Consider the following 26,873-nt stretch of genomic DNA (forward strand, 5'->3'; position numbering starts at 1 on the left):
GGCCCTGTTGGAGGAAGTGAGTCACTGTGGGGGCTTTGAGGTTTCATATATGCTCAAGCCATGCCCAGTGGGACAGTTCACTTCCAATGGAGAACTCAGCTACCTCTCAAGCACCACGTCTGCCTGCATGTCCGCAGCCGTGTTTCCTGACATGACAATAAGGGACTAAACCACTGAAACTGCTTCCCAGTTTCTAGAAGGCCAGACAATGATGAAATAGTTAAAACACTGAAACCTGGTCCTCCATTCAAATCCTCGCTTAGCAATTTCCACCCTTCTGTCTAGTCCCCATCGTGCAATAAGAAGACGCAAAGCAAACTCCCACATTCTCAGTTACAGAAACTGTCGTCAAGCTACCGAAACATGTGCTACTTATTTATTCTTGATGGAGATCTGACTGTCCAGACTTGACAGATTGGACAGAAACATCCCACGGACAGGACATGGGGATAGTTGAAATGCTGGAATATACTGAAACTGACTTTTGATAGCCTTTGATAAAACAATTCTAACAAGAAAGACAGGAGGTAGTTCCAGGACAGCCAGAGCTACATAGTGAGACCATGTCTCAAAACAAGCAAATAAAAGAGTACCTGAGACTACAAAATCTTTATTTTATCCAATAAATCATAATTTCTAAAGGCATTCTCCATTCCGCTCACCACATGGATTCCCATACCTGCAGAGGCCAGAAGAGAGCATCGGTCCCCTGGAACCAGAGTTACAGACAATTATGAGCCATCAGATGGATGTTTGGAACTGAGTTCCACTCCTCTGGAAGAGCACAGTGCTCTTAAAGGCTGAGTCATCTCTCCAGCCCTCTGTTTTGTGATTTGTAAAGATGAGCATCCAAGACTATACTTTCCATAATCATTTTCTATAGTTCATTAAAACTGAGTATTGAACAAGTTCAGTAATTCATAGCGGTCATATGCCAGTCCTTGCTGGCGTCTGGGGCTGAGATCAGTTCAGCGCTCTGCCTGCCATTCCTAATGGTATACTGTAGTTATATTTCAGCAAGAGAAAAGATGGGGTAATTAACAAGTGATTATTTGCTGGGAACCTACTAGTAGTACACACCGGATATGGAAGGGCCTGTAGCCTTGTGGTATTATTGATCCTTAACAGAGTCCACATTGCTACATATTCAACATTGTCTCTTTTGGGCATCGACACTATGATATCGAAGTTACACACACTCCAATGCTGTGGAATAATCCTTCTGTACAATTTGCTGCCATGTGTTTATTATGTTAAATAAAGACTCTCCAAGCTGGGCATGATTATATAATTGAAACCTGTAATCCCAGTAGTGGACAGGGAAATACAGAGGCGGTCAGCTGACTAGATGGCATCTCCCTTGGTCTTTTTTTAATTTATTATTATATATAAATAATTTATTATTATGTATACAATATTCTCTCTCTCTCTCTTTGTGTGTGTGTGTGTGTGTGTGTGTGTGTGTGTGTGTGTGTGTCTGCAGACCAGAAGAGGGCAGCAGACCTCATTACAGATGGAGGTGAGCCACCATGTGGTTGCCGGGAATTGAACTCCTGACCTTTGGAAAGGCAGGCAATGCTCTTAACCACTGAGCCATCTCTCCAGCCTCCCCCCCTCCCTCCCTCGGTCTTAACTGAAGATGAAAGGAAGTCCTGTGAGATATTTGAGCTGTGTGAGGATGCGCTGCTGTGATTGTTGTAACAAGAAGCCAAGCGGCCAATCGCTGGGCAGGAGACATCGGCAGGACCTAAGTGTTCTCAGCTACTTGAGTTTCTTCTTTTGAGAATTCTCTGTTTAGATTTGCAGCCATCTGTTTATTTATATTTGGTTTTTCGGGACAGGGCTTCTCACACGCGCCTTTTAATTCCAGCATTCTGGAGACAGAGGCAAGGGTGTCTGTGTTTGAGGACAGTTTGGTCTACACACTGAGTTCCAGGCCAGCTAGGATCACATACTGAGACCATGGCAAAAAAATGAAAAACAAGAAAAAATAAAGAACTAAAGTGTTGTCGTGCTTATTATGTACCTGTATTATTATTATTTTATTCTTTTTCTAAATGTACTTATTTAATATGTATACATTGTTCTGCCTCCATGTAGAGAGCACCAGATCTCAATACAGATGGTTGTGAGCCACCATGTGGTTGCTGGGAATTGAACTCAGGACCTTTGGAAGAACAGCCAGTACTCCTAACCTCTGAGCCATCTCTCCAGTCTTGTGCCTAGTATTATTTTAATATCATTGAAAATTTACAACCACTGGCTGTGCAGTGGTGGCGGCACATGCTTTAATCCCAGCACTCAAAAAGCAGAAGAGGAGGATCTCTGTGAGTTCAAGGCCAACCTGATCTACAGAGTGAGTTCCAGGTTAGGCTTCAAAACTATATCCTGTCTTGAAAACATTTACAACTATCAAATGACTCAGATACCATGATTGTCCCTGTCTCACAGATGAACTGAAGTTCAGGAAAGCGCAGTGTTTTAACTAAGGTTACATGACTGGCAAGTGGCAAAGCCACCCTAGTTTTGACACCGAGTTTTTGTTTGTATAGTAAATGGATGCTTATTCTGTAACCATTCTCGGCCTTGAACCCACAATCCTCCTGTGTCCTCCCCTGAATGTTGAGATTATGGACCTGTGTCACTGTGTGTAGCTCAAATTCTAGTAGGTATTATTAATAAAAACCCTGAGTCAAATATAGGGGTTCATGCTGGAAGATCAGAGAAGCAAAACGGCCAACCACTGGAGAATTCTTACCTCTACCAATGCTCAGACCAAAGAGACAAGCCTGACCTCAGACTGCATCCATTCTGCAGCTCAGACTGACTGCCTCAGACTGCATCTGTCTCCACCAAACCTCAGACTGCATTGAGTTCCTGTTTCCTTCCCCCTTACATTCCTCTCTCTCCACCCAGCCATAGCACTCCTGTCTCCACCTCCCTAGAGCTGGAATCCCAAGGGCTGGACCACCTTTGTGTAAACTGTTTCTTTTTTAGACAGAGTCAATCTCAAGTAGCCTAGGGTGGCCTTTAACTAACAGACATTCCTCTGCCTCTGTCTCCCGGATCCTGGGATTAAAGGTGTGTACCACCACTGTAAGTTTGAGGCCAGCCTAAAATTGTCAAAAAAAAGATTAGTTTTTGATTCAAGTCTACTTAATTCAACCTACATTTCTAGAGTACACTCAGAGGTTATTTACTGCACAGCTCAAGAGTCCTCAGCTTTAGGCCCTTAACTGACATGGCCTCTCTGTGAGCTCTGGAAAGCACTACACATTTTGTGTTGTGGCTTGGAAGTAGAAACCAGGACATAAACAAACAAACAAAAAATCTGAGCTGTTTTAGGTAAGCTGTGTAAAGGTGTTCACAGAAGAAAGGTGCCTGGATCTTCATGACTCTAATAATGTGTTATCGTTTCTTTTTGCATTCACAATCCAACAACTCCACATTGTTATATCAAAGCATCCGCCTTAAATATGTAAGAGTTGAAGACATGGCTCAGCGGTTAAGAGCACTTGCTGCTCTTCCAGAAGGTTTGAGTTGGATTCTCAACACTCAAGTTGGGATGCTCCTACCTCCCTATAACTCTAGCTGCAGAGGATCCAATGCCCTCCTCTACACACACACACACACACACACATACACACACATACACACATACACACACATACACACACTCACACACATACACACACACTCACACACACACATACACACACATACACACAGATACACACACACACTCACACACACACACACACACACACACCTTTAAAAGATCCAAAACCCCACGTATATCAGTACGTGCTGTGCCTATTATTAAGTGGTATGTCCTTAACTAATGAAGATACAAAGATGAAGACACCGGGGTGGGGACAAGTACAGGCACAAACATAAAGTACGTGTCAGTACCAGGGCAATGACAGAAATAAAATGTAATAGGAGGGCATAGAAAGGTCGGGCATGGTAGTGCACACCTGCAGTCTGAGCACTGAGTAGGTGCAGGCAGCAGGATCAGAACTGTATCATCACTAATGGCATCATAGTTAGTGGTTGATGTGATACAAACCTACATGCACTTACTAAGAGGAATCTCAAGTGAGGAATCCCCTCCATTAGCTTGGCCTGTGAGCACATCTGTGAGGCATTTTCTTGATTGCTAACTGATATAGGAGGGCCCAGCCCATGGTGGGCAATACTACCCCTGGCCAGGTGGGCCTGGGATATATAAGAAGGAAAGCTGAGTAAGCAGTTTTTCTCCATGGTCTCTGCTTCAAATTATGCCTCCATGTTCCTGCCCTGGCTTCCCTCAATGATGGGTTCGCAAGGTGAAAGGAACCCTTTCTTTCCCCAGTTGCATTTGGTCAGTGCTTTATCACAGCAGCAGAGAAACAAATAAGAACACTTGACTTTGCAAGGAGTTCCGGGCCAGCCTGGGACACAAGTTATAGGGGCCAGGTGTGGTGGCTCTTACTTTTAATCCCAGCACAAAAAAAAAGGGAGAAAGAGGCAGGTGAGCTCCAGGTCAGCCCAGAGCTGTGTAGTAGAACTCTGTTTAAAACAGGGAGGGGAGGGAGGAGGAGATAAGGGAAAAAAATAGAACTGTCACTGGGCAGTGGTGACCTTCGCTTTTTATCCTAGCACCGGGAGGCAAAGAATGGTGTACCTCTGTGCCTTCAAGGCCAGCCTGGTCCACAGAGCAAGTCCAATACTACTAGGGCTCTGACTCAGAGAAATTCTATCTCAAAGAAACAAATGTGTGTGTGTGTGTGTGTGTGTGTGTGTGTGTGTGTGTGTGTGTGTGTGTGTAGTTTGTGTGTGTGTCATAGGAGCACACAAAACACTGGTAATAGGAGTTTGTTACAGAATCTTTATGCAAGGCTAACAAAATTAAAGGCAAATACCGAGAACTGAAGACATTTTAAATTTCTATGATGTAGGACATGGCTTGGGTGATGATAGTGTCTCAGAAACATGTTTGTAAAACTGCTCTGCAGTGGAACAGGTAGTAGTGTTCCCAAATATATTACACACTCCTCAACACTTTTCAGGCACCTTGACAAATATGTTGGAGTTATGTAGGTGGTGTCCTGGTCAGTAGGTCATGAGAACTGATTGTGCTTTTTTTATTTTAAGACTCTTAATACTATTTAATTAAAAACTAGTTTGGGTTCTCTGTAAAAGGAGACTGCTCGTTCATTATCTGGCTGCCCAGACCCAAATAATCATACAGAAACTATATTAATTACAACACTGTTTGGCCAGTAGCTTAGGCATATTCCTAGCTAGCTCTTCATTTTAAATTAGCCCATTTCTATTAATCTGTGTATCAGCACAAGGCTGTAGTCTAACAATAAGGTTCTGGTATTTTTCTCCTTCAGCAGCTACATGGTGTCTGCTTGACTCCACCTTCTTTCTCCCAGCATTCAGTATAGTTTTTCTGCCTAGCTCTATTCTGCCCTGCCATAGGCCAAAGCAGCTTCTTTATAAACTAATGGTGATAAAACACATTCACTGCATACAGAGGGGAATCCCACATCAGCTCTCTATTGTCTATACAGAAAGATTTTGATCTTGGAAGCCAGGAACCTTGAGATGAATAGTTGGGAGACAAAAACACACTAGTTCTCTGAAGAGCTAGAAGACAACTGTGAAGAAGTTGCCAACTTTAGGGAACTTTGTGGGAATGATATGCACTTTTATGCTAAGTTGGGGTGAGACTAGGGAGATGTTAAAGCAATTTAGCTTAATCAAGCTCATCCAAATTCATGAATGTATTTCACGGGATGGTTGGGTGTGTACACAAGTGGATCGAATTTAAAAACATCTTTTCTATAGCTGGCATACTAGTTTCACTTATAAAAACAGTTTTCGCTCCATTGGTCTCCACCCACAAGGAAAAAATATTCGTGCTATCTGCCTCAGAGTTCTTGAGTAACTCTGAGGTATGTCCATTCATTTAGAGAAGGTTTTTCCGGGCTGACCTAAATCAGCATTATTAACGTGATGGTGTTATGCAGTGCTGGGAATCTGCAGCCAGGGCTTCTGGGGCACCAGCAAGCACGTCATTGATAGAGCTACATCCTCTGGCCCACTTGTTTCTTTTCTGAGACAGGTTTCAGCATGAAACAAAGACTGACCTGAAACTCCTAACGTTCCTGTCTCAGTCACCAACGCGCAGTACTAAGTGCAATGTTACAGAAACATGGACATGTTTGTTTTGTTTTTTATTTTGTAAAATTAAATTATTGCATTTTTGCAGTATTTCAATTTGGGGCATGCATGAGCATCCGTGTGGCTAGATATGTGTTCATGCGCTCATCTATGTTTTTAGGTATAACAATAGACGACTCTGACATTAAAAGATTGCTATTCTAAAAAGTCTACACTTACCACACTAAAACACATGAACTCATTAAGCTTGATGCCCGCAAGAACTTCATCAAGAGCCCTTAGATCCTAAGGCCCAAATTATTTTCATTTATTTCTCCTTTGGATCCTAGGAAAACGAGCATCATAAGTCACGCTTTCTTACAATGCCAGGGTGCTATTTCTGAAGGCCCTCCAGGTGGACTAAAAAGATCCCTAAATGGACCCAAAAGAAGAACAAACAGCACAGTACCAGAAAGTCAGGTAGCAGCTGCTCTAGGGCAGACCGCGCAGGAAATCTCGCGGGAGAGCGCCTCTTTACTCCAGTTCCGGTCTCCGCCCACCGGCAGTCTATCGCTTCCACCGCTGCTAGGGCGGGCCGGAACTTTTGTCAGCAGGAACCGGTGTACGCAGCTCAGTGTTGTCGGCCGGCGTCTAGGCGACGAGGGTGCTGGTCTCTTCCTCTGGCTGCGGTCGCTGTGGAGCTCAGCCCTGCCAGTCTGGTTGAGGTGCACGGCCGCCTGGACTGGGTCTATGGTCGCTCCGTGGGCCGCTCTGCCGGCTGGTGCTTTTGTAGCAGGGCAAGCAGAGGTCCATGGCAGGCAACTTCTGGCAGAGCTCCCACTAGTGAGTGAGCTTCTATTTTCTCGAACCGGACGGACGGTTCTGGGGCACCGGGAGGACTGGGCCTGCGACTCCCTCGGGGCTTCCATCCTGGCGGCTCTTGGAGTGTGGGTGAGCCCTCCCCGAGAAGTTGGGGGTCCGAAGCTTGCTTGCCGGCCTCCCCTCTTGGGGCGGATTTCGGGAGCTGTGGGCGGCTGCGGGGGTGGGGGGGTGGGGGTGGAGGTATGAGAATAGGTAAGAGGACCGATCTCCGAAAGAAGATTTTGAATTTTGGAGTTAGCTGAATGGGATGATGTGGGCACAGGCACATTGTGGCGTTGTGAGATTGCCTGTTCCGGACAGATATAGATCCTTTTGCTAGCCTTTGTTGAGAGAAACGATATAATCTCTTGTCATTCGCCTTACTAGAAGATTTAATATTTATTTACTCAGAGAAGAGGAAAGAGTCGTCCTTGATTTTTACCTGCTGCTTCCTGGCTCTCCTTTATGCCTAGATTGTCGATCCGTTTGTTGGGAGCCGCCGCCGCCGCCGCCCCCTCCCCCGGCCCCATCCCAGGGTTTGTGTGTAGCCCTAGCTAGCAGTCCTGGAACTCGCTCTGTAGAGCAGACTGGCCTCGAGCTCAGAATCCCAAGGCCTGGGATTAAAGGAGTGTGCTACCACTTCCCGGCTTCTAGATTGGCGTTTGTGCCCCTAGAATGTAGCAGGTGCTCTCGAAAATGTATCCATTCTCATTAATTAGTCAGTGTCTTAAATTTTGCCTTAAAAGTGTGTATTCTCCAGATTTGATCTCTTCCCTTAACGATTTAAATGAATGATGGTGTCTGTCAGTGAGCATAGAAGGGCTAAAGTAATATTTGAAACATTTATCACTAAATGCATTTGTTAAACATGCAGGAAGTTGTGTGATTGGGTCAAGCTTTGAGCAGCTTTTCCACTGAATACTTAAAAACTGAATGGGACTTGATAGAAGGCATCTTAGTTTAAGCAAATGTTATGGTAAAGAGAAGAACAAAGTTTTAGTTCTGTGAATTGGATTGGCTCTTTTTCCTCTTTGCCCAAGAACAGGAGAGAAGACAGTGAGTTTGGAAACCTATTTCTGGAAAGCATGCTTTCTGTTGCTACAGAGTGATTCTAGGGAGATAAAATGCTCATGAAACATCACTATGGGACATGTTATTTTCATTGTTTTCACTCACTGAGATATCTTAGTTGAAATACAGAAGGAGGAGACTCAAAAAAGTGAGGTTGAGTTTGAGCCTGTAGTCCTGGTACTCAGATACTGCCTTGAGTGTCTGAGGGATGTGATTCTGAAACAGACAGTAAGCCTTTGGCTATAGTAAGAGTCTGTCTTTGGGAAGGGCCTTGCTGTAAAGGGTCTGAGACCCTGTGTGCTGGTGCTCTGTACAGATGACAGCATGGAGGGAATACCAGAAAGAGGGAGGGAGCTTTTCCAAGACAGGGTTCCTCTGCCTAACAGCTCTGATTGTCCTGGAACTCCCTTTGTAAACCAGGCTGGCCTTGAACTCACAGAGATCCACCAGCCTCCTCCGGGATTAAAGCTGATTCTTTACCCTCAAATTCTCCTGTTTTTCCTCACATGACCTTGCTGAGACGGAAGGTGGGCTGCTGAAAAGCTAGAGGAATCAGATGAATAACTTCCCTGAGAGTTTAAAATGGCATCCGTAGCATCCTTACTTGTTATCGACCAGGCCTAACGGGAGTCAAACACAATAGAGTGGCTCGGAGTTGTTTGAAAATAGTCAGCAAAGCAGCCATAAAGTAGCATCAAAAACCAAAGGGATTAAATTGGTTTACTAACAAGACTGTGAAACTTTAAGGGTGATAATGAAAATGCTAGCTGAAAAATATTTCTTTAGAAAAATGTTTAATCTCCTCCGAGGCAGAATGTACTTGAAACAGGTGAGCATGTTTCAAAGAACTCAAGCCTTTCATTGTTGAATCTAGTTTACTCAATATTTTAGAGACCTATTTAGAAGAACAAATGCTGAGACTATAATATATGTATGTTTCAGAAGTAGGCTACTGCTCTGTCTACCTCTGAGCTACATTCCTAGCCAGACCTGTCTTATCTGAAGGATGTACCTTCAAAAAGAAAAGAGAAGAAGCTGGGTGTGGTGCTGCATGCCTTTTATCCTAGCAGTGGTGGCTGAGGTGGGTTAGGGGTGTCATTGGCAGGAAGATCTCTGAGTTTGAAGCCAAGCTGGTCTACAGGGTGAGTTCCAGGACAGCTATGGCTACACAGAGAAACCCTGTCTCAGAGGGAAAAATGGGGGGGGGGGCAATGAAATATACTTCTTAGAATATGATCAGCTTATTAAATCTTAGTATTACAGGTACTTTTGCTTGTTGACTTTCTGTACCGTGTTTTAACATCTTTACTTTTTCTAGTTTGCAGTGGATTTTGGATAAACAAGATCTGTTGAAAGAGCGCCAGAAAGACTTAAAGTTTCTCTCAGAAGAAGAGTATTGGAAGTTACAAATATTTTTTACAAATGGTAAACTTTAAATTGGTTGAAATGGTATAGTATAGCTGGTCACCTTTGAAACTCTTGTGTGGTAATTTTCAATGGATTATTACAGAAGAGTTAATGCTTTTAAGTACATTTATTGTTTTACTCTTCTGGGTAACACTTTGCACCTTATGTGTCAGAAGCACAGTTTTAGCTAATCTCAGGCATTTCTAGTGCAGTCCCTTTTAAGGTTGACTAAAACAAAGCAAAAATAAATGATTCTCTAAACTGAGATCCTATAGTTGTCATTTTTACCTATAACTTCACATTAGCAAGAAGGGGATTTAGTCAAGATGCCTTTACTGTACTGGGATAGCTTTGTTGCCTGGTATTTTTAAAAATAAATTGTATTTGTTTTATGGGTATGGGTATTTTGCCTGCGTGTGTATATGTGCACTATATATATATATATGTGGTATATTTTGCCTGGTGCTGAGGAGGTGTGGTGAGGAGGTGAGCAGGCCTGCTTTTTGTCCCGCCCGGTTCCTGGCCGCCTGGCTAACTTATGCCCCGAAATAACAACACACAAATTGTATTCTTTTAAACACTGCTTGGCCCATTAGTTTCAGCCTCTTACTGGCTAACTCTCACATCTTGCTTTAACCCATATTTAGTAATCTGTGTAGCACCATGAGGTGGTCGCTTACCAGGAAAGATCTTAACCTGCGTCTGTCTCAGAGAAGAGAGGCATGGCGACTGTCTGAAGTGTCTGCCTGACTCTGCTTCCTTTCTCCCACAATTCTGTTCTGTCTACTCTGCCTACCTAATTTTCTGTCCTATTAAAGGGCCAAGGCAGTTTCTTTATTAACCAATGAAAGTAACACATAGATGACCCTCCTCCATCAAGGAGGTTTAGATCCCTCCTAGTTACAAATGATTGTGAACTTCCATGTGGGTGCTGGGAATAGAACTCGGGTCTTCTGCAACAGTAGGTAGTGATCTCAATCCCTGAGCCATCTCTCAGTCCTCTCACCTTAACTCTGTCACTTTCTGCAAATCTACCTTTCTCTTGTATAGAAGAGTAACTGTGGATTTCTTGGTAAATAACAATATCTAGTTTAATTAAAAATTTTTTTATATAGATAATATATTTAATGGTTTAATTTTAAACCATTAAAATACATAGAAAAAGAAGAATATTTGCTATTCAACCTCCTTATTGCAAGATAGCTTGTAGGCAGTTTCTTTGTCTTGTTTATGCATATTGCTGTATTTGCAAGTCTTAGGCAGCTGTGGTTCAGAAGGTGTCAGAAGACCAGGTGTGGTGTCACGCTCCACTAATCCTGCTCAGGGAGGCAGAAGCAGGCAGAGCTCAGTGAGTTCAAGGCCATTCTAGTCTTAAAAAAGAAAGAAAAACAGGGTGTCAGAGAGTACATAAGTTGAGTGAGCAGAAATCTAAGATACAGAAATTTTTGTTAGATGTTAATGTTATTATAATGCCAGATGATACATTTAAATTTTATTATTTCCCTTTTAGTTATCCAAGCATTAGGTGAACATCTTAAATTAAGACAACAAGTTATTGCTACTGCTACAGTCTATTTCAAGAGATTCTATGCCAGGTATGGATTTTATTTATTTGTTTGTTTTTGTTAGCCTGTTTGAAATTATTTTCTAAGCCAGGTGGTGGTGGTGCAGGCCTTTAATCCCAGCACTCGGGAGGCAGAGGCAGACGGATCTCTGTGAGTTTGAGACCAGCTTGGTCTACAAGAGCTAGTTCCAGGACAGGCTCCAAAGCCACAGAGAAACCCTGTCTCGAAAAATCTAAAAAAAAAAAAAAATTTATCTTCTAATTCCCATATGCCATATATAAGTAAGCCACTTGTTTGCTATAGAGTTATGATTCCCTGCTCCCCTGTCTCCCAGTGTGTATTTTTTAAATGAACATTATTTGATTCTTGTCTAATTATGTTTTAGGTATTCTCTGAAAAGTATAGATCCTGTATTAATGGCTCCAACATGTGTGTTTCTGGCATCCAAAGTAGAGGTATAAAATAATTTTTGTTCTTCATCAGAGTATAATCCTTACATATGTCTTTTTTTATATTGCCTTTGTATAGATAATCGTAGGGAGTAATTTATACAAGAAAATATACACATCTTGAAAATATATGCATATTTATTAAATATGGCACTTATATCATCAGGTGCTTTAATGAGACCCTTTATGAGTTCTTATTTAATCCTATAACAGTGGCGTATACAGCAGTAGTATCTCTGTAGGGTAAAAGGGCCTTGACCTTGACTTGAAATGAGACTGAATCCAGGGAAAAAACACTCTGCCCCTGACTTGACCCCAAGCCTGAGACGAGGACCGTGAAAAAGAATCTTGGAAATCTCTGCTCCCCAAGAAACCCTATATGAAGCCTGCCTTCTACTCAGTTTCCTGCTGCTTCTCATACAAGCAGAGACAGCCACTCTCCTGGGTTCTTCTCTCCCAGTAAATCTCTTACGTAAGGTTTGTTGTGCGATGTGACTTTGTGGTATGCCTGGACTTCCAACTGCCAGGATGCCTTCCCAGGAGAGATAGATACAACACTTTCATAGGGAAAGCCTTTCTTCTCAGAGCCTTAACACTTGGCATTGGGGAAATCCTCTCCTCAGCTGCCAATGGCTCCATCAGGTAAGCATTTCCCCTCAGAGCTGCAGTACCTCAATGGGCAAGCTTTTCCCTTCAGAACTGTAATATTTTGGTAGGGATGCCTTTTCCCTCAGAGCCATAACACTTACAATCCCCATTTTATAAATAAGACAGAGAGAGAGTAGCAGTCATACACTAGTCAGTGGCAGAGCCAGTACTCTGGTGCTAATATTCTGGTTCTTTATCTTATGATGTAATCGCTTTGCTACCTTTGAAATAATTGTTTGGCTGACTGTGGTGTGTACACCTTTAATCCCAGCACCTGGGGGCAGAGGCGGGTTTGTTCTCTGAATTTAAGGCCAGTCTGACCTAACAATGAGTTCCGAGTTCAGAGACAGCCGGAGCTACATAGTGAGACCCTGTCTCAAAGCTACAACAAAAGACATTGTTTGGTGTTAAGTACTACAACTTACCTGCTATAGCCTAGGAATGTCTCTGCTCCTCTCCCGTATGCTTTTTCTTTATTCCTGTCTTCTCTGGCAGTAAGCAATAGAGGGAAAGTGAAATGGTGGGCAAGGATTGGACTCTAACTAGGAAGAGTGTGGGTGGAGCAGAACGGTGATCAGAGAGAAGACAAATGAGGACTTTGGCCCAGCAACGGGAATTGTGCTCAACTGCTTTCCAGTGTTGCTGAGAAAGCTCGCCTTTCAGCTGTCACCCGAGTAGTAGCAGATTATAAGAAGTCTTTTTCTTAACTGATCCACACAATCTTTAATCTGTTGTTTTTATTCTTGGTAAAGTTTTTAGAATAATAATTGTATTCATGTGAATTGAATGTGATTTTAACCTAGTAAGTTTACATTCCTTTTATGTTCATTTTGATTTAGAAGCATCCATGGCATCTTTTTAAATTATCTCCCAAGAAGTACTAAAATCCTTTATAGGAGCTTTTGTTCACTCTGTCCATGAGTTATGAGATAAAGTTTGAATAAATCTAACTATGGAAGGCAGTTGTAGAGTGCTTGCCTAGCGTCCATGAGGCCTGGTTTCAGTCCTTATGACTGGATTTGTGAAGGGTTTTTTGGAATAAAGAGGTGTTGTAGGTGAGGTATATTTTCAGGTTTGGTTGTTGAATTGATTTTTTTTTCCTTAAAAATCTTTTTCATACACTATATCTTGACCATGTCTTTCCCTCCCCCGACTTCTCCCAGATCCTCTTCCCTTCCCACCCAATTTAGTGTTCTTTTTTCTCTCTCTCAAACAAAAAAGCATAAAACCAAAAACATAAAAATCAAAACAAACCAAAATGCAGAAAGAAATGGAAATCCTGCAAAAAAAAAAAATAAAACAATAACAAAAACTATGGAGTTCATTTTGTTGGCCAACTACCCCTGGGCATAGGGCCTGCTCTAGTGTGGTTGACATGCCCAGTGTCACTCCACTGGAGAAAACCGACTTTCCCTCTTCTGGCAGGTATCAATTACAGATGGCTTCTTCATTCCCCTTCTCAGTGTATTGCATTACATTTTATCTCTAACTATGACCAAATTTCTGTTTTGTCTAGTTGAATAGAAATTGTGTACAAATCATATTTAACATACTGTCTCTAGTTTTTAGTTCTACATTTTAGGATTTGAAGTTTAAATTTAAATATAAGTGTGTGTGTGTGTGTGTGTGTGTGTGTGTGTATATTAGGTTGTAGAGTACAGATTATTCCCCCACCCTACCCCTGGTTTTTTGAGACAGGGTTTCTCTGTGTAATAGTCCTGGCTGTCCTGGAACTAGCTTTGTAGACTGGCCTCAAACTCATAGAGATCTGTCTGCCTCTGCCTCCCAAGTGCTGGGATTAAAGGCATATGCCACCACCGCCTGATTAGATTACAGATTTTTAATTGAACGTATTTGAATAGTTTTTAATTTGTTAAATAAAGAACCAATTCTTTTCCAACTTTAAAAAGAAACAAATTATTTAAATCTTGAGTGATTTATATGAAATTAAATACAAGTATATTTAAAGTACATTACATGATAAAATTTAGTTATTTTATAGTGGTAATATATTAAGTTGAAAAGCATAAGAAGCCTTATATTCCATTATAAGCTTCATTCTTTCAGAAAGGTTGGTGTTTATATGGTCTTCTGAGTAATACCACATTTGTTTGTTCATTGACTGGTTGGTTGATTGTGCTAAGAATTGAACACAGGCAGGCCTTACACATTCTTGGCAGGCAAGCAATATACCTCTGAGCTATATCTCCCACCCAAATTATTGAAATTTTAAGGAAAGGTAATAACATTTAGAAATTTAAGTGCTTCATAGATTAAGTAGGAAGAAACTGAGCAGATTGTGAACATGTGAAGAGCTTGGAAAAACTGTGTTGAGTAGATCTCAGGTATCTTTAATGTTTATTGAGTTAGTAAGTACTTGATCTCATTCACTTTTCTCTAGGAATTTGGTGTAGTCTCAAATACAAGATTGATCGCTGCTACTACTTCTGTATGTAAGTGCAAAAAGTGTATTCTGCTTTAAGGCTGAAATCTAAAGAAAGCTCTGTAACATACAGATTTTGTTTTTTGTTTTTAGTTTTTATGAGCTACATGTAAGTGGGTTTATTACACAACTCCAAAGAGTATCCTTAGCATATTAGACAGGAAAAAAATGCTTGAAAAGATGTTTTTACTGCTGTAGTGGTGCAGACCTGTAATCTTAGTGCTTGGGAGATGGAAGTAAAGGATTAGGAGTTTAAGGCTAGCCTCACCGACATAATGATTATTGGGCCACATGAGACTATCTTTAAAAAGCCAGGGGTTCTGTGTTTTTGTTTAACTTTATTTTTATTTTATGTTCATTGGCATTTTGCCTACATGTATGTCTATGTGAGGATATCAGATCCCCTGGATCTGGAGCTAAAGACAGGTGTGAGCTGCCATGTCGGTGCTAGGGATTTAATCCAGGGCCTCTGGAAGAGTAGGCAGTGCTCTTAACTGCTGAGCCATCTCTTCAACCCTGAAATTTCTTCTTAATTTATTTCATTTTATTTTATGTGTATGAGTGTCTTGCCTACATGTATATCTGTGCACCTCATTTGTGGTTGGTGCCCAAGGAGGTGGTGAGCCTCCTTGTGGATGCTGGGACTTGAACCCAGGTCCTAGACAACAACAAGAAATACTCTTCACCACTGACAACTCTCCAGCCTCAAAAACAAGTTTTTACATTCATTATGATACTACTTTTCTTTTTTAAATCAAATCTCATCTGAAACTTAGGCTCCTCCAGCTTCTACTTACCAAGAAGGATTATTAATCTGTTGAGATTACAGGTGTGGGCCACCATGCCTAGTTTAAGACAATACTTTTCAGTGGTGAAAAATGAGCTGTATTGATGGGAATTATGTATTATCAAACCTTTAAATTGTGTGGTACAGAAAAGAATGCTGACTATATAGTCAGCTAGCTGAGTTAATTTTTGTTTTTTGGCATTTTGAGATAGGATGTCACTATATAGCCCTGGTTGTCCTGGAACTCACAGAGATCTGCCTCCTGAATGCTGGGATTAAATTGAATTAAAATTAAATTAAACTTTTATCATTATGTCCAGCAACTCCTGTGTTTTTAAAGCATTCTTTTTAATTATGTGTAGGTGTGTGTTTGCATGTGGGCAAATGCATGTGAGTGTAGGTGCCCAAAGAGGCCCAAGGCATCAGTCCCCTGCAGCTAAATTTTCGTGTGTGTGTATGTGTGGTTTGTATGTGGTGGGCATATGTACTTGTATATGTGCATACATGTCAAGACCTGAGGTTGATGTATAGAATCATCCTTCGTTTCTCTTGTACCTTATTTGTTGAGGTGGGGTCTCTCAATTAAACCCAGAGCTTGCCAATATGACTAGTCTTGTCAGTAGCCAGCTTCCTATGAGGGAACTCCTGTCCCTACTTTCTGAAGCTGAATCAGAGATGGACTGCCATACGTGTAATTTATGTGTCTGGGCATCCAGACTCTGGTTTCCTCGTGCTTGTAGCACTTCAACTGCTGAAACATCTTCCTAGACCACTTCTTAGGCTGAAGGGTAGAAGTTTAATAAAAATTTAAAAATAAAAGTTTAATAAAAGTTTAATAAAACCATACATACACGTCACCTTAATGATGCTTTGAATTGTTTTATGGAACCATTTAATCTATTTTCTCATCTGCAAGATTAGAGTTATTATGAAGATAAAATCAGTTAATATGTATAGCATGTTGAACAATGCCTTGCTATTTCTTTTCTAGGATTATTATAACAAAATACCCGATTGGATATTTAAACAGAAAGGTATTTTCTCTAAGTTCTAGAGTCTTAAGGTTCAAAAATCAAAGCATCAGCAAGTTTGGTTTCTCTGTGGCCTCCTTTAGCTGTTAGGGCTGTTCTTTCATTGCCCTTTGTGTACCTACATCCTTTCTTTCTCTTTGTTTTTTTAAACTTTGTTTATTTTATACATATAAGTATCTTGCCTTCATGTATGCCATGCTGGTGCTGTGGAGATCAGAAAAAGACTATTGTATCCCCTGAAACTGGAGTGATAGATGTAAATAGTGGTGGCCATGTGAATGCTAGGAACCAAACCTGAGTCCCCTGCAAGAGCAGTGTGTTCTTAACCACAGAACCATCTTTCTAGCCATCTCCCATGTGTCTTCAACATCGTGTTAAAACAACAGTAGCCGTGTGCAGTGACACACGCCTTTAGTCCCAGCACTTGGGAGAAAGAGGCGGGCAGATCTTTGCGAGTTTGAGGCATCCTGGTCTACATAAGTGAGTTCCAGGATAGCCAGAACTATATAGTGAGACCCTGTCTTGGGTGGGGCAGCAGTTAGACATTCTGTTGCTGTGGAGAATATTGAGTGAAGCAGCTCTTTTGTTGTTGGTGCTGGCTTTTTTTGTTTGTTTGTTTTGTTTGTGAAGCAGCTTTAAAGGAAGGATTCACTTTGACTCATAGCTTCAGTTTTCTGTCTGTGGTTTGTTGCTTCCGTCACTTTTGGCCTCTGGCAATGCAGAAACATCACAATGAAAGGGTGTCGTAGAGGAGAAGTGCTCCTTCATGATGACTAAGGACAAGAAGGATCTCTTTAGACACTCTCCCAGGGATCCACTTCCTCCGCTTCCACCACCCACAGCTCTACCGTCTCCTTTGGATGTCCAGTATGACTCCATCAGGGTTCAGAAACTTCATCTTTCAGTGATTTGGTGAAAATCACCTTTCAGGGATTATATCGTCCAGCTGATGACTTTGCCTTCAACATATGAGTCATGGGTGATATTTCAGTCCAAACCATATCAAGCACTCCTGTAGAATTATGTTCCACTCTCATGTTCTAATTAATTTAACCTTTACCTCTTTTTAAAAATGATTTATTTATGTGTATGTGTTTGGTGTTTTGCCTGTGCATGTGCATATGGGCACCTGAAGAAACAAAAAAAAAAAAAAAGTGTTACATTCCCAGGAGCTGTAATTACAGAGAGAGCTGCCTCACGTGGGTGAGAACTGAACTCTGGTCCTCTGCAAAAGCACTACTGAGCCTCTTTATTGCTCTAAAGGTCCTTGCTGGGTATAATCCCCTTCTGAGGTAGTAGGGATTAAGATTTAAGCATGTACTTTATTGTTTTTGTTTGTTTAAGTTTTTTGAGGCAGTGAGTTTTACTACATAGCCTTGGAGAGATGGCTCAACCCAATGGCCTGAGTTTGATCCCTAGATGTCCTCTGAGTTGTACCCATATCGTGGTGTACATGTGTGTGCATGCACAAACACAGGATAAAGAATAAATGTTTAAAAATTTGGATCCAGTATTAGTAGCACCTTTAATCCTGGCACTTGGGAGGCAGAGGCAGGCAGATCTCTGTGAGTTTTAGGTCAGCCTGGTCTACAAAATGAGTTCCAGGATAGCCAGGGCTACACAGAGAAACCCTGTTTCCAAAACAAAACAAAAAATGGATCACATCATTTCAGCATAGGTGGAATAGAGGCTGATGGCATAAGGTGAATCTAATCTCAGTGGAGATGTTGGGTGTCCGAGTCCAGGGATTAGTGACATGTATCAATTACAGAATTTTTGGAAACAGGATTTCAATATCTAGACGAGACTGGCCTCACACTTAGAGAGACCCACCTGCCTCCCAGCTGCTGGGATTAAAAGCATAAACCACTATGCCAGTCCTGTACAGACGTTATTTTGCTTTATTATTAATCTCTGCCATTAATAGGAACCTGTTTTATTTGTATACTTTACACACTGCTTACATATAAAGGAATTCTAAAACCCAGAAACCTTCCTAGGGATATTTTCAAAATGAGGGAAAGAATGTGAATTTCCTCATGTTTAAATAGTTCTAGGTTTCAGATCTTGGCAGATGTTACCTAAATTAATTGTAGAGAACTTCATTTATAAAATAACTTTTTTGAAAATTTAGTACATGAAATGCACAAATTCCTATTTTGAATGAAGGAAATCATTTGTACCAGTGGAAGGAATTATAAACCAGAGTTGCTGGGGCTTCCAGTTGCTACCTAATTGGTTTAAGGATGTATTCTAATGTCTTAAATACTATTTTCTCAATAGTACTTAAGTATGTATAATTCATGACTTCTTGAGGAGATAGCTAACGGGTCTTCCATTTGTACTTTATTAGTGAGTACAAATGGTAACTGTGTTGTATATGAAAATGACCTTGCATGTATCATGAGGCAGCTGAGCTCTATTACGTTGAGGCCTGCCTAGCCTACATAGCAGGTTCCAGACTAGCCAAGACTACATAATGATACCTTGTCTCAAAAAATAAAAAAAATGACAATAAATAAAAACATGTATGTGTTTCTTTATAAATACATTTACATATTTATGTATTTTGATAAAGAAACAGTTATAAGTTCAGAAAGTATCAATTAGTTAAAAAATTCCTTTAGTCTCAGATAATCACAACTAGTTTTGGTATAATTGCCCTAACTTCTTTCTCACCTTGATTTTTTTTAGAACTTGCTGTGTAAGTGTATTCTTTCTAAGATAAATTACAGGCAAACAGAAAAATACCACTCTAGAGTTAAAAAGATTTTAGAGATAATAGAATCTAGTGATTTTTTTCATTCTTTTAATCTTTTACAAAGCAGTAAAAGTCTTTCCTTTTCCTCCTTTCCTTTTCCCTTTTTCCCTATCCTTCTCACCCACTTCCTCTCTTTCCTTTTCCTTTACCTTTTCAGTCTTCTTGAAAAGTAGAAGTACTTTTCTCAGTACTTCTTCCCGAGTACTGAGAGTGCAGACACATGGTACCATTCCAGCATGAACGTGTGTGTGTGTGTGTATATATATATATAAACTGTAGCTCTCCATTGTATAGGCAAGGGTGCTTCCAACCACTCAATCATTGTCCTTTCTGGAAACAAAGCTCTCTTTTAAGTAGTTCTGAGATCTCCTACTGAAGGTAATAAATACAGCATACTGTCTAGGATTTTATGCTGCATTAGAGGAATTTTGGATAAAGTTGTGTTGGCATTTTCTTGGTTTTAATTGTTTTGCTTTCTTTCTTATAGTAAAAACTAGATTTTCATATGCTTTTCCAAAGGAATTTCCTTACAGGATGAATCATGTAAGTATATTATATAAAATTCTGTATTAACTAGCTCTATTCTATATTAGAATAAATTTCATAGACTCTTAGAAATTGTAGTTTCAAGTACTATAAAATACAAACATTATTTCACATTAAACCTCAGTTATTTCCCTCTCTCTATTTTTTTGGTAATACTTAACAGTAGTGATTATTGCTCTCGAATGCCAGTTAAATCATCTGAGGAAGTTTTTGTTGTTTTTTGTTGCTGGGGTTGGTTTTTTGAGGCAGGGTTTCTCCATGTAGCCTTGGCTGTCCTTGAACTCTCAAACTCACTCTGTAAACCAGGTTGGCCTCTCCCTCCTAAGTGCTGGGATTTAAGGCATGTGCCACCGTGCCCAGCTTAAGTTTGAAATTTCTAGCAATTCTAACAGGATTTTCTTTTCTTTTTTCTTTCTTTCTTTCTTTCTTTCTTTCTTTCTTTCTTTCTTTCTTTCTTTCTTCCTTCCTTCCTTCCTTTCCTTCTTTCTTTCCTTCCTTCCTTCCTTCCTTCTTTCTTTCTTTCTTTCTTTCTTTCTTTCTTTCTTTCTTTTTAATAGCAGGAATTCTGGGGTTATAGCTCAGTAGTAGAGTTAATTGCTTAGCATATTTGAGACTTTGGGTTCAATTCCAAGTTACTCCTATTCCCCAAAAGAAAAATACATGATACAGCCTTTTTTTTTTTTTTTTTTTTTTTTTGTAAGGATTTAAAACATAACAGTAAAATGCAACTTTTTGCCAAGTTCCCAGTACTGGGAAGGCAGAGGAGGCAAATATCTGTGACTTTGAGGCCAGCCTGGTCTCAAAAAACAAACGAAACTTGTAATTTTTATTGTGAATGTTATCGATTATATGTTACTGAGCTTATTTTCTTGATTTAGAAATTTCATATAAGACTGGTAAATTACTTAATTTATCTGTATTTATAAGTTACTAATTTAAACAAAGAATATTTACATAATCATGTTGTTTTCATTGGATTTTTTTTAACAGATACTAGAATGTGAATTTTACCTTTTAGAATTAATGGTATGTATACATTTTTTTATAATACAGTGAAACAATGTAATGAATTGTTCTGAAGGGAGGTAAATTTTAAATTTATCAAAATGACATGTGATGACAAATCACAGAAATGTAATAGCATCATCACTTTATGAGGTCTGTAAAATGACTTGTATATCTGACTTGAGCTTAAAAATAGTTTTATTATAACTATAATAAGGATTGCAAGCAAATAAGTCAGAAAGTTAAACCACTGTAAACTGTGTGCACAATTTGTGTGTGTGTGTGTGTGTGTGTGTGTGTGTGTGTGTGTGTGTGTGTGTAGAGTTAAAGATAGATTACTCTTGGGCAGAATTCTGCTCCTCCATTGAGGATTATGACTTCACAGACTTATAAGAGGTTTCAGTGTGTTGCAGATGTCACTTTGAGTCTCTAAGCGAAAGATGGATGCTAACTGTCTGCCACCTGATTTACCAAATTACATTCCAGACAGAACACTGCCTTCACTGTCATAGTAGCTCAGGGTTATATTTGAGCAAGAAATTAAAAAGGAAGCAAGTATAAGATAGAGAAATTCATTTGAACTACATAGAACAATAAGTTGGAAATGATATTGTTTTATGTTGTAATGAATCTGCTTTTGTACATATATATTGTTTCTAGGATTGTTGCTTGATAGTGTATCATCCTTATAGACCTTTGCTCCAGTATGTGCAGGACATGGGCCAAGAAGACGTGTTGCTTCCGCTTGCATGGTAACTAGAACAGAAATTACTTGTATATAACTTGTTGCTGGACAGGAGGGTTGACGACTAATAACATGGTTTAGTATTTTAAAGTACCCCAAGATGTTTTGTATTCAGCAAACTATCTGCTTGATAAATATTAATAGCTATAGTGGCATAAATTATAAGGTCATGCCTATCTTGAATTACCTATTTGATAAGTATATCATCTGTTAATGTTTTGTATGAAAACAAGACTTCACATGAAAATTAAGAATAAATTTATTTTTAAAATAATACTTTTTTGGTTGGATTCAATACAAATCCATTTCAAATTGTATCTTTAATTTTACTTTTTATTTTTCAAAAATGTGAAAAATTTTTATTTTACATAATTTGTTGTGGGGTCCCAAAATTGAAAATATACTCACTAATACATGTATTTTATGTTCAGTAATGTGTATCTCTTTATTGTCACATTCATGCACCCGTTGTTTTGCCTCTTTTCATCTTTGTGACTGCTCTTAGTAACAGAACAGAGATGTAAGTGTAGAGATGGGAAGTCTGGCTCTGTCTGGAAGGAGTTACATAGTCAGTGCAGTAGTTGTGCTGTCAGTAATATTAAGATTTACATTTCTACAGGAGGATAGTGAATGATACCTACAGGACGGATCTTTGTCTGCTGTATCCTCCTTTCATGATAGCTTTAGGTATGTAAATATGGAGTACCTTTATTGATTAAACTGTTTTTTGCCTATTTAGGTCATCCTAAGATACAATTAACTTGATTGTAATTTATGTTTTTATGAAGTAGTAGACTAATCCTTGAATGTGAGTTCTTGATAATATATGCTACGCCCCCTTTCTTGGTAATTTTCACCCCTTAATTCATTTAAAATATTTTCATCAGTACCTAAACAATTTTACTTACTGAAAGGGGAAAATTCAGGTTTAAATCTGCTGATATTAGTTGTATTTAAGTAACTGGTTCTGTTTTCCATTTCTGGATCCAATTAAGTACTCAAGAGCTTAAGGCAAGAAGCGTCTGTTGCTAGAGTTAGCTAGCACCCACGGTGTGGAGAAGGCACGCAGTGATGGGCTAGAGGTGTCTCTACAGAAGACTAGATTTAGACATTGCTTTCTTTACAGTTATTGAAACAATTATCTAATTTTTCTGAGTTTGTGAAGTTGTGGGAGCGATAATAACTTTATAAAGAATTGTCTCAATAGTTAAGTGAAATGCCCTATAGAGCCCCCAATGTCTGTTATATATATCCTAGGCGTTTTTAGTTTCTGCTCTTTTTTCTCTCCATCTGTTGATTTTCATGGCTCCTTTCTTATAACCTCCCCTCTTTTTAAATTTTAAAAATTAATCCAGTTTTTTTTTTTCTCCATACTTAATTTCACTGGATGGATTTCCCCTCTCTTCAGTTTTTTTTTTAAATTTTATGTAGTGAGTGCTGTGCACATGCATCTGCGGGCCAGGAGAGGGCACCAGATCCTATTATAGATGATTGTGAGCCACCATGTGGTGCTAGGAATTGAACTCAGAACCTCCAGAAGGGAAAAGAGGGTTTTTTAGCTCCCAAGTTGAGGCAATAGTACATCATTGTGGGGAAATAAAGACAGTGGGAACCTGAATCAATGTTAGTCACAGGACATCTACAGTCGAAAGCAGAGAGAATGAATGCATGCATGCTGCTTATGCTCAGAGCCCTTACTACACTTATACAGGGCCCAGCTCCAAAGAATGGTGCTGCTTGTTTTTAGGTTCTCTAGAGGAACAGGACTTACAGAATAAATCTATCCATATACATGGAGGTGGATTTTAGAATGGCTTACAGGCTGTATTCCAGCCAGTCCAACAATGACTATCTGCTAACAGATAGCCCAAGAATCCAGGAGTTCATTTCACAAGCTGGATATCTCAGTTGGTCTTCAGTATACTCCAGAATCCTGAAGATGTAGGCTCTTTGACAGTGAAGGAATGGATTGGCAAAGAGTGAGCTATTAGGATTCTTTCTACACAACAGTCTTTTATTTTTTAAGATTTATTTTTATTTTATGGGTGAGTGTTCTATCTGCATGTACAACTTTATGCCAGAAGAGGGCAATAGATCCCAATGTAGATGGTTGTGAGCCACCACCATGTAGTTGCTGGATATTGAATTTAGGTCCTCTGGAAGAGTAGTCAGTGCCCTTAACTTCTGAGCCATGTCTTCAGCCCTTAAGACAGTCTTAAAAGCTTGTCCAACCAAACATACCTGTAGTGTAAAGGTCAATAAATGCCTAAGTGAAATCTAGCTTTTTAAAATTTAGGCTTTATCCCTTGAGGTTGGGTTCCATTGGTTGAGAGCTAAAGATGAAGTTCTAGGGAGGGAAAGTCTGGGATAATCATCCTGGGGTATTTGGTGTGGTCTGCCTCTATAGATAGCAGGTCACCAGATCATTAATAATAGCAACTCCTAGCTTTCTGGATAAAAGGCAGGTATTTTATTTCCTCCTTTGAGGAGACACCCCTGCATGATTAACATTCCAAGGCATAGCAGTACATTGGTGAGGTGGGGCTCTGTTTTCTGTCACTAACTTCTGGGTGTGATTTAACTACTTTGCCCTAGTGTTCACAGGTAATTTTTCCAGTTTAATTTCTTAGAGTTGTTTCTCCTATAAAAAAAAAAAAAAAAAAAAAAAAAACTACCCTTAAGGCACCCACACTGTGACCAGTATACAGTGAAGACAGGGTGTCAAGAACTATCCTGCAGCTAGAGATTTTCTTCTGTATCATTAAGTTGATAAAGTGGTCTACTAAATGTTGGTACACAATGTAGTGTGTGTGTGTGTGTGTGTGTGTGTAATCTCAACTAGTATCTAGAATTTAGACTTTAAAAAATAGTATTGGAAAATAAGATAAAATCTGTATGAAAATCTTTAGTTCTAAGAGTGCTGTTAAATTTGAACAATTGGTTCTCATTTTCTTTCTAGCTTGCCTACATGTAGCCTGTGTTGTACAACAGAAAGATGCTAGGCAATGGTTTGCGGAACTCTCTGTGGATATGGAGAAGGTACTTTTTTGTTTTGTTTTTTGAAGACACAGTCTCACTGTACAGCCCTGCTTTGCCTGGAACTCTGGAACTTGCCATGTAGATCAGACTGGCTCCAATGCATGGCAAGTCACCTGCCTCTCTCTCCCAAGCGCTGGGATTAAGCATGTGCTACCAGGCTCTGTGTGATGTATGTTCTTTATATACCAATGCATTGCTAGTTTTTGCTACTGAGAGCTTTTCAAATATTTTCTTCTAGATTTTGGAAATAATCAGGGTTATTTTAAAACTATATGAGCAGTGGAAGAATTTTGATGAGAGAAAAGAGATGGCAACTATTCTTAGTAAGATGCCAAAACCAAAACCACCTCCAAACAGGTATAGTTTAGACTTAATTACTGATTTGATTTCATTGTATAGTAAACTCGGTTATATTTTTCTTAGATTGTGTTATATCTTTTTCTAAAAACTTACACTAAAATTTCTTGATTTATGTTTATATAATTTGTCTTGATAAATTAAGGATGTCTCAGTTTTAAGATAAATTTTCTGTCTAGTAACTTCCTAATGCAATGGAGGTCTATTACAGGTATCCCTCAACATATAGCACATTCTGTTCATAAATGGAATTGAATTAGGCAAACTTATTTAAAATTCAGAGATAAAATGCTTGACAATAAGTCTTTCCATTTGGTTCTCTGCCATTCCTCTCCCTTCAGTAATGATTATTTTATACATTTCAGTAGCCATTTTCAGAAATTTTGATGATCTGATATACTAAAGATAATAAATTTTGGCTTCTGAGTAATCCTATGATCCATATAGCACAGTTACATATAATTTTGCCATAAATGAACCTCCTACCTCCTCTGCTAAGAAGTTTTTGTTGTTTTAAATTAATGTTTAGTTGAGTGGCTCTCTGCCCTCACTGTGTGTCAGATCATTCGAGGAAGAGAAACAGGTGAGAAGGAAAGGCAATTCTGTCAGCTTAGTTGTTACTTAGACTTTTATGTGACACTGAGACGCATTATAGTCTGCTGCTGGTTACAGTGATGTTACAGTCGAGAAGAAAGTGATGCTTAAGTGTTATGAGGAGCTGCTTAAGGCAGTCACTCAAACAGCTACCTTTGGATGCGTGTTTTACAGAAGCTCCCTGAGTGATTCTCCACTAATGGCAGGGCCCGAGGCTGCAAGATGACGGTGGACAAGATAAGGCATCTCCGTTGTCACAGCTGCTGGTACTTTCAGCGTTAGTTCTTTTGATTTTTATTTTAATAGTCAACATTTTTCTAGGAAATTACCATATTTTTGATGTATAAAAGTTTGTCTTTACCATATGATTTTATTATGTCATTGGACAGCAGGTTGTTGTTGGTGTTTTTGTTTTTGAAAAACACTTTGGATTTTCCTAAAGAGTAAAAGTAGAGTTTTACATGTCAGATTTAACTTTGTAGGAAATTTGTCCAGAAGTTGTAATCTCTATGTTGAGTGATACCTGTAATAATAGTGAAATCTCAATGCTAACTTAAGTCTTTGAGTGTATATGAACACTAACTTCCAGACTGCTTGTTGTGTATGAGGGCCCAAAGTTACAGAAGAATAAAAACATAATACCAAATGCTAGTTTGCTGGGTTTTAATTTTTCTACAAATATGTCTTATAATACAGGAATGTCTTTGTTTTATAGAATTGTGCCACAGAATAATAAACTTCAGAAACTAGTAGTACTAGTTTCAACTATCAGGTGTTGAAAATGAATCTTTTAATTGGCATAAACTTTCTTTCTTCCCCGTTTGAACAGTGAAGGAGAGCAGGGTCCAAATGGAAGTCAGAACTCTAGCTACAGCCAATCTTAGAACACCCGGAGGAATCCTGTAGTGGACCACTTGGAAGTAAAGCATGGAACAGTTTGAGTAAGGTCTTCACTGAAAATCAGATGCAAGCTATTGGGAATTCACTTAATTTTCATAAAATAAGTTTTTCTTACTTAATTTGATTCTAGTGTATAATTTATTAAATCTTAATTACAAAATTTTGTAAAGCTCCAAGGGGACCTATCTATACATACACAGACATTTCAAAGTTAACTTCTGTCTCACACAAATATAATAGCTTTTTCTTTTAATTAAGGCAGGAAACATGAAATGTCATTTGTTTAAAATTTTCTTTGGACATTGAGGGACCAAAAAAAAAAAAAAAAAAAAAAAAAGGACATGAAAAGTCAATAAGAGCTCCCTATCCTCCCCAGTTAAATTTTAAAACTTTTTCTTTGTTTGGTTGGGTTTTTTTGAGACAGAGTTTCTCTGTAGCTTTGGAGCCTGTCCTGGAACTCACTATGTAGACCAGGCTGACCTTGAACTCAAGGAGATCCACCAGTCCCTGT

The 26,873-nt window shown here is 39.4% G+C and overlaps 1 protein-coding gene across 4 annotated transcripts; it reads left to right on the forward strand.

Annotated features, from left to right (window-relative positions):
- The first annotated feature begins 6,749 nt into the window (after nt 1–6,749).
- On the forward strand, nt 6,750–26,481 carry Ccnc (cyclin C). Of its 4 annotated transcripts, none has more exons than XR_005287396.1 (13): nt 6,750–6,996; nt 9,404–9,510; nt 11,003–11,087; nt 11,443–11,512; nt 14,556–14,607; nt 19,664–19,719; nt 20,713–20,748; nt 21,388–21,479; nt 22,092–22,159; nt 24,432–24,511; nt 24,750–24,868; nt 25,637–25,739; nt 26,292–26,481. XR_005287396.1 is itself a non-coding variant. In XM_038347512.1 (13 exons), the coding sequence occupies exons 1-12, from the start codon at nt 6,965–6,967 to the stop codon at nt 25,686–25,688; spliced, it is 849 nt and encodes a 282-aa protein (XP_038203440.1). In that variant the 5' UTR covers nt 6,750–6,964; the 3' UTR covers nt 25,689–25,728; nt 26,292–26,481. The 4 variants fall into 4 exon arrangements, 3 of the variants coding, with proteins under 3 accessions (XP_038203440.1, XP_038203438.1, XP_038203439.1); XM_038347512.1 differs by having other exon boundaries at nt 25,637–25,728; XM_038347510.1 differs by lacking the exon at nt 25,637–25,739.
- Nucleotides 26,482–26,873: the final 392 nt, after the last annotated feature.

This window comes from Arvicola amphibius, chromosome 11 (genome assembly GCF_903992535.2).
Source record: "Arvicola amphibius chromosome 11, mArvAmp1.2, whole genome shotgun sequence".
NCBI lineage: Eukaryota > Metazoa > Chordata > Mammalia > Rodentia > Cricetidae > Arvicola > Arvicola amphibius.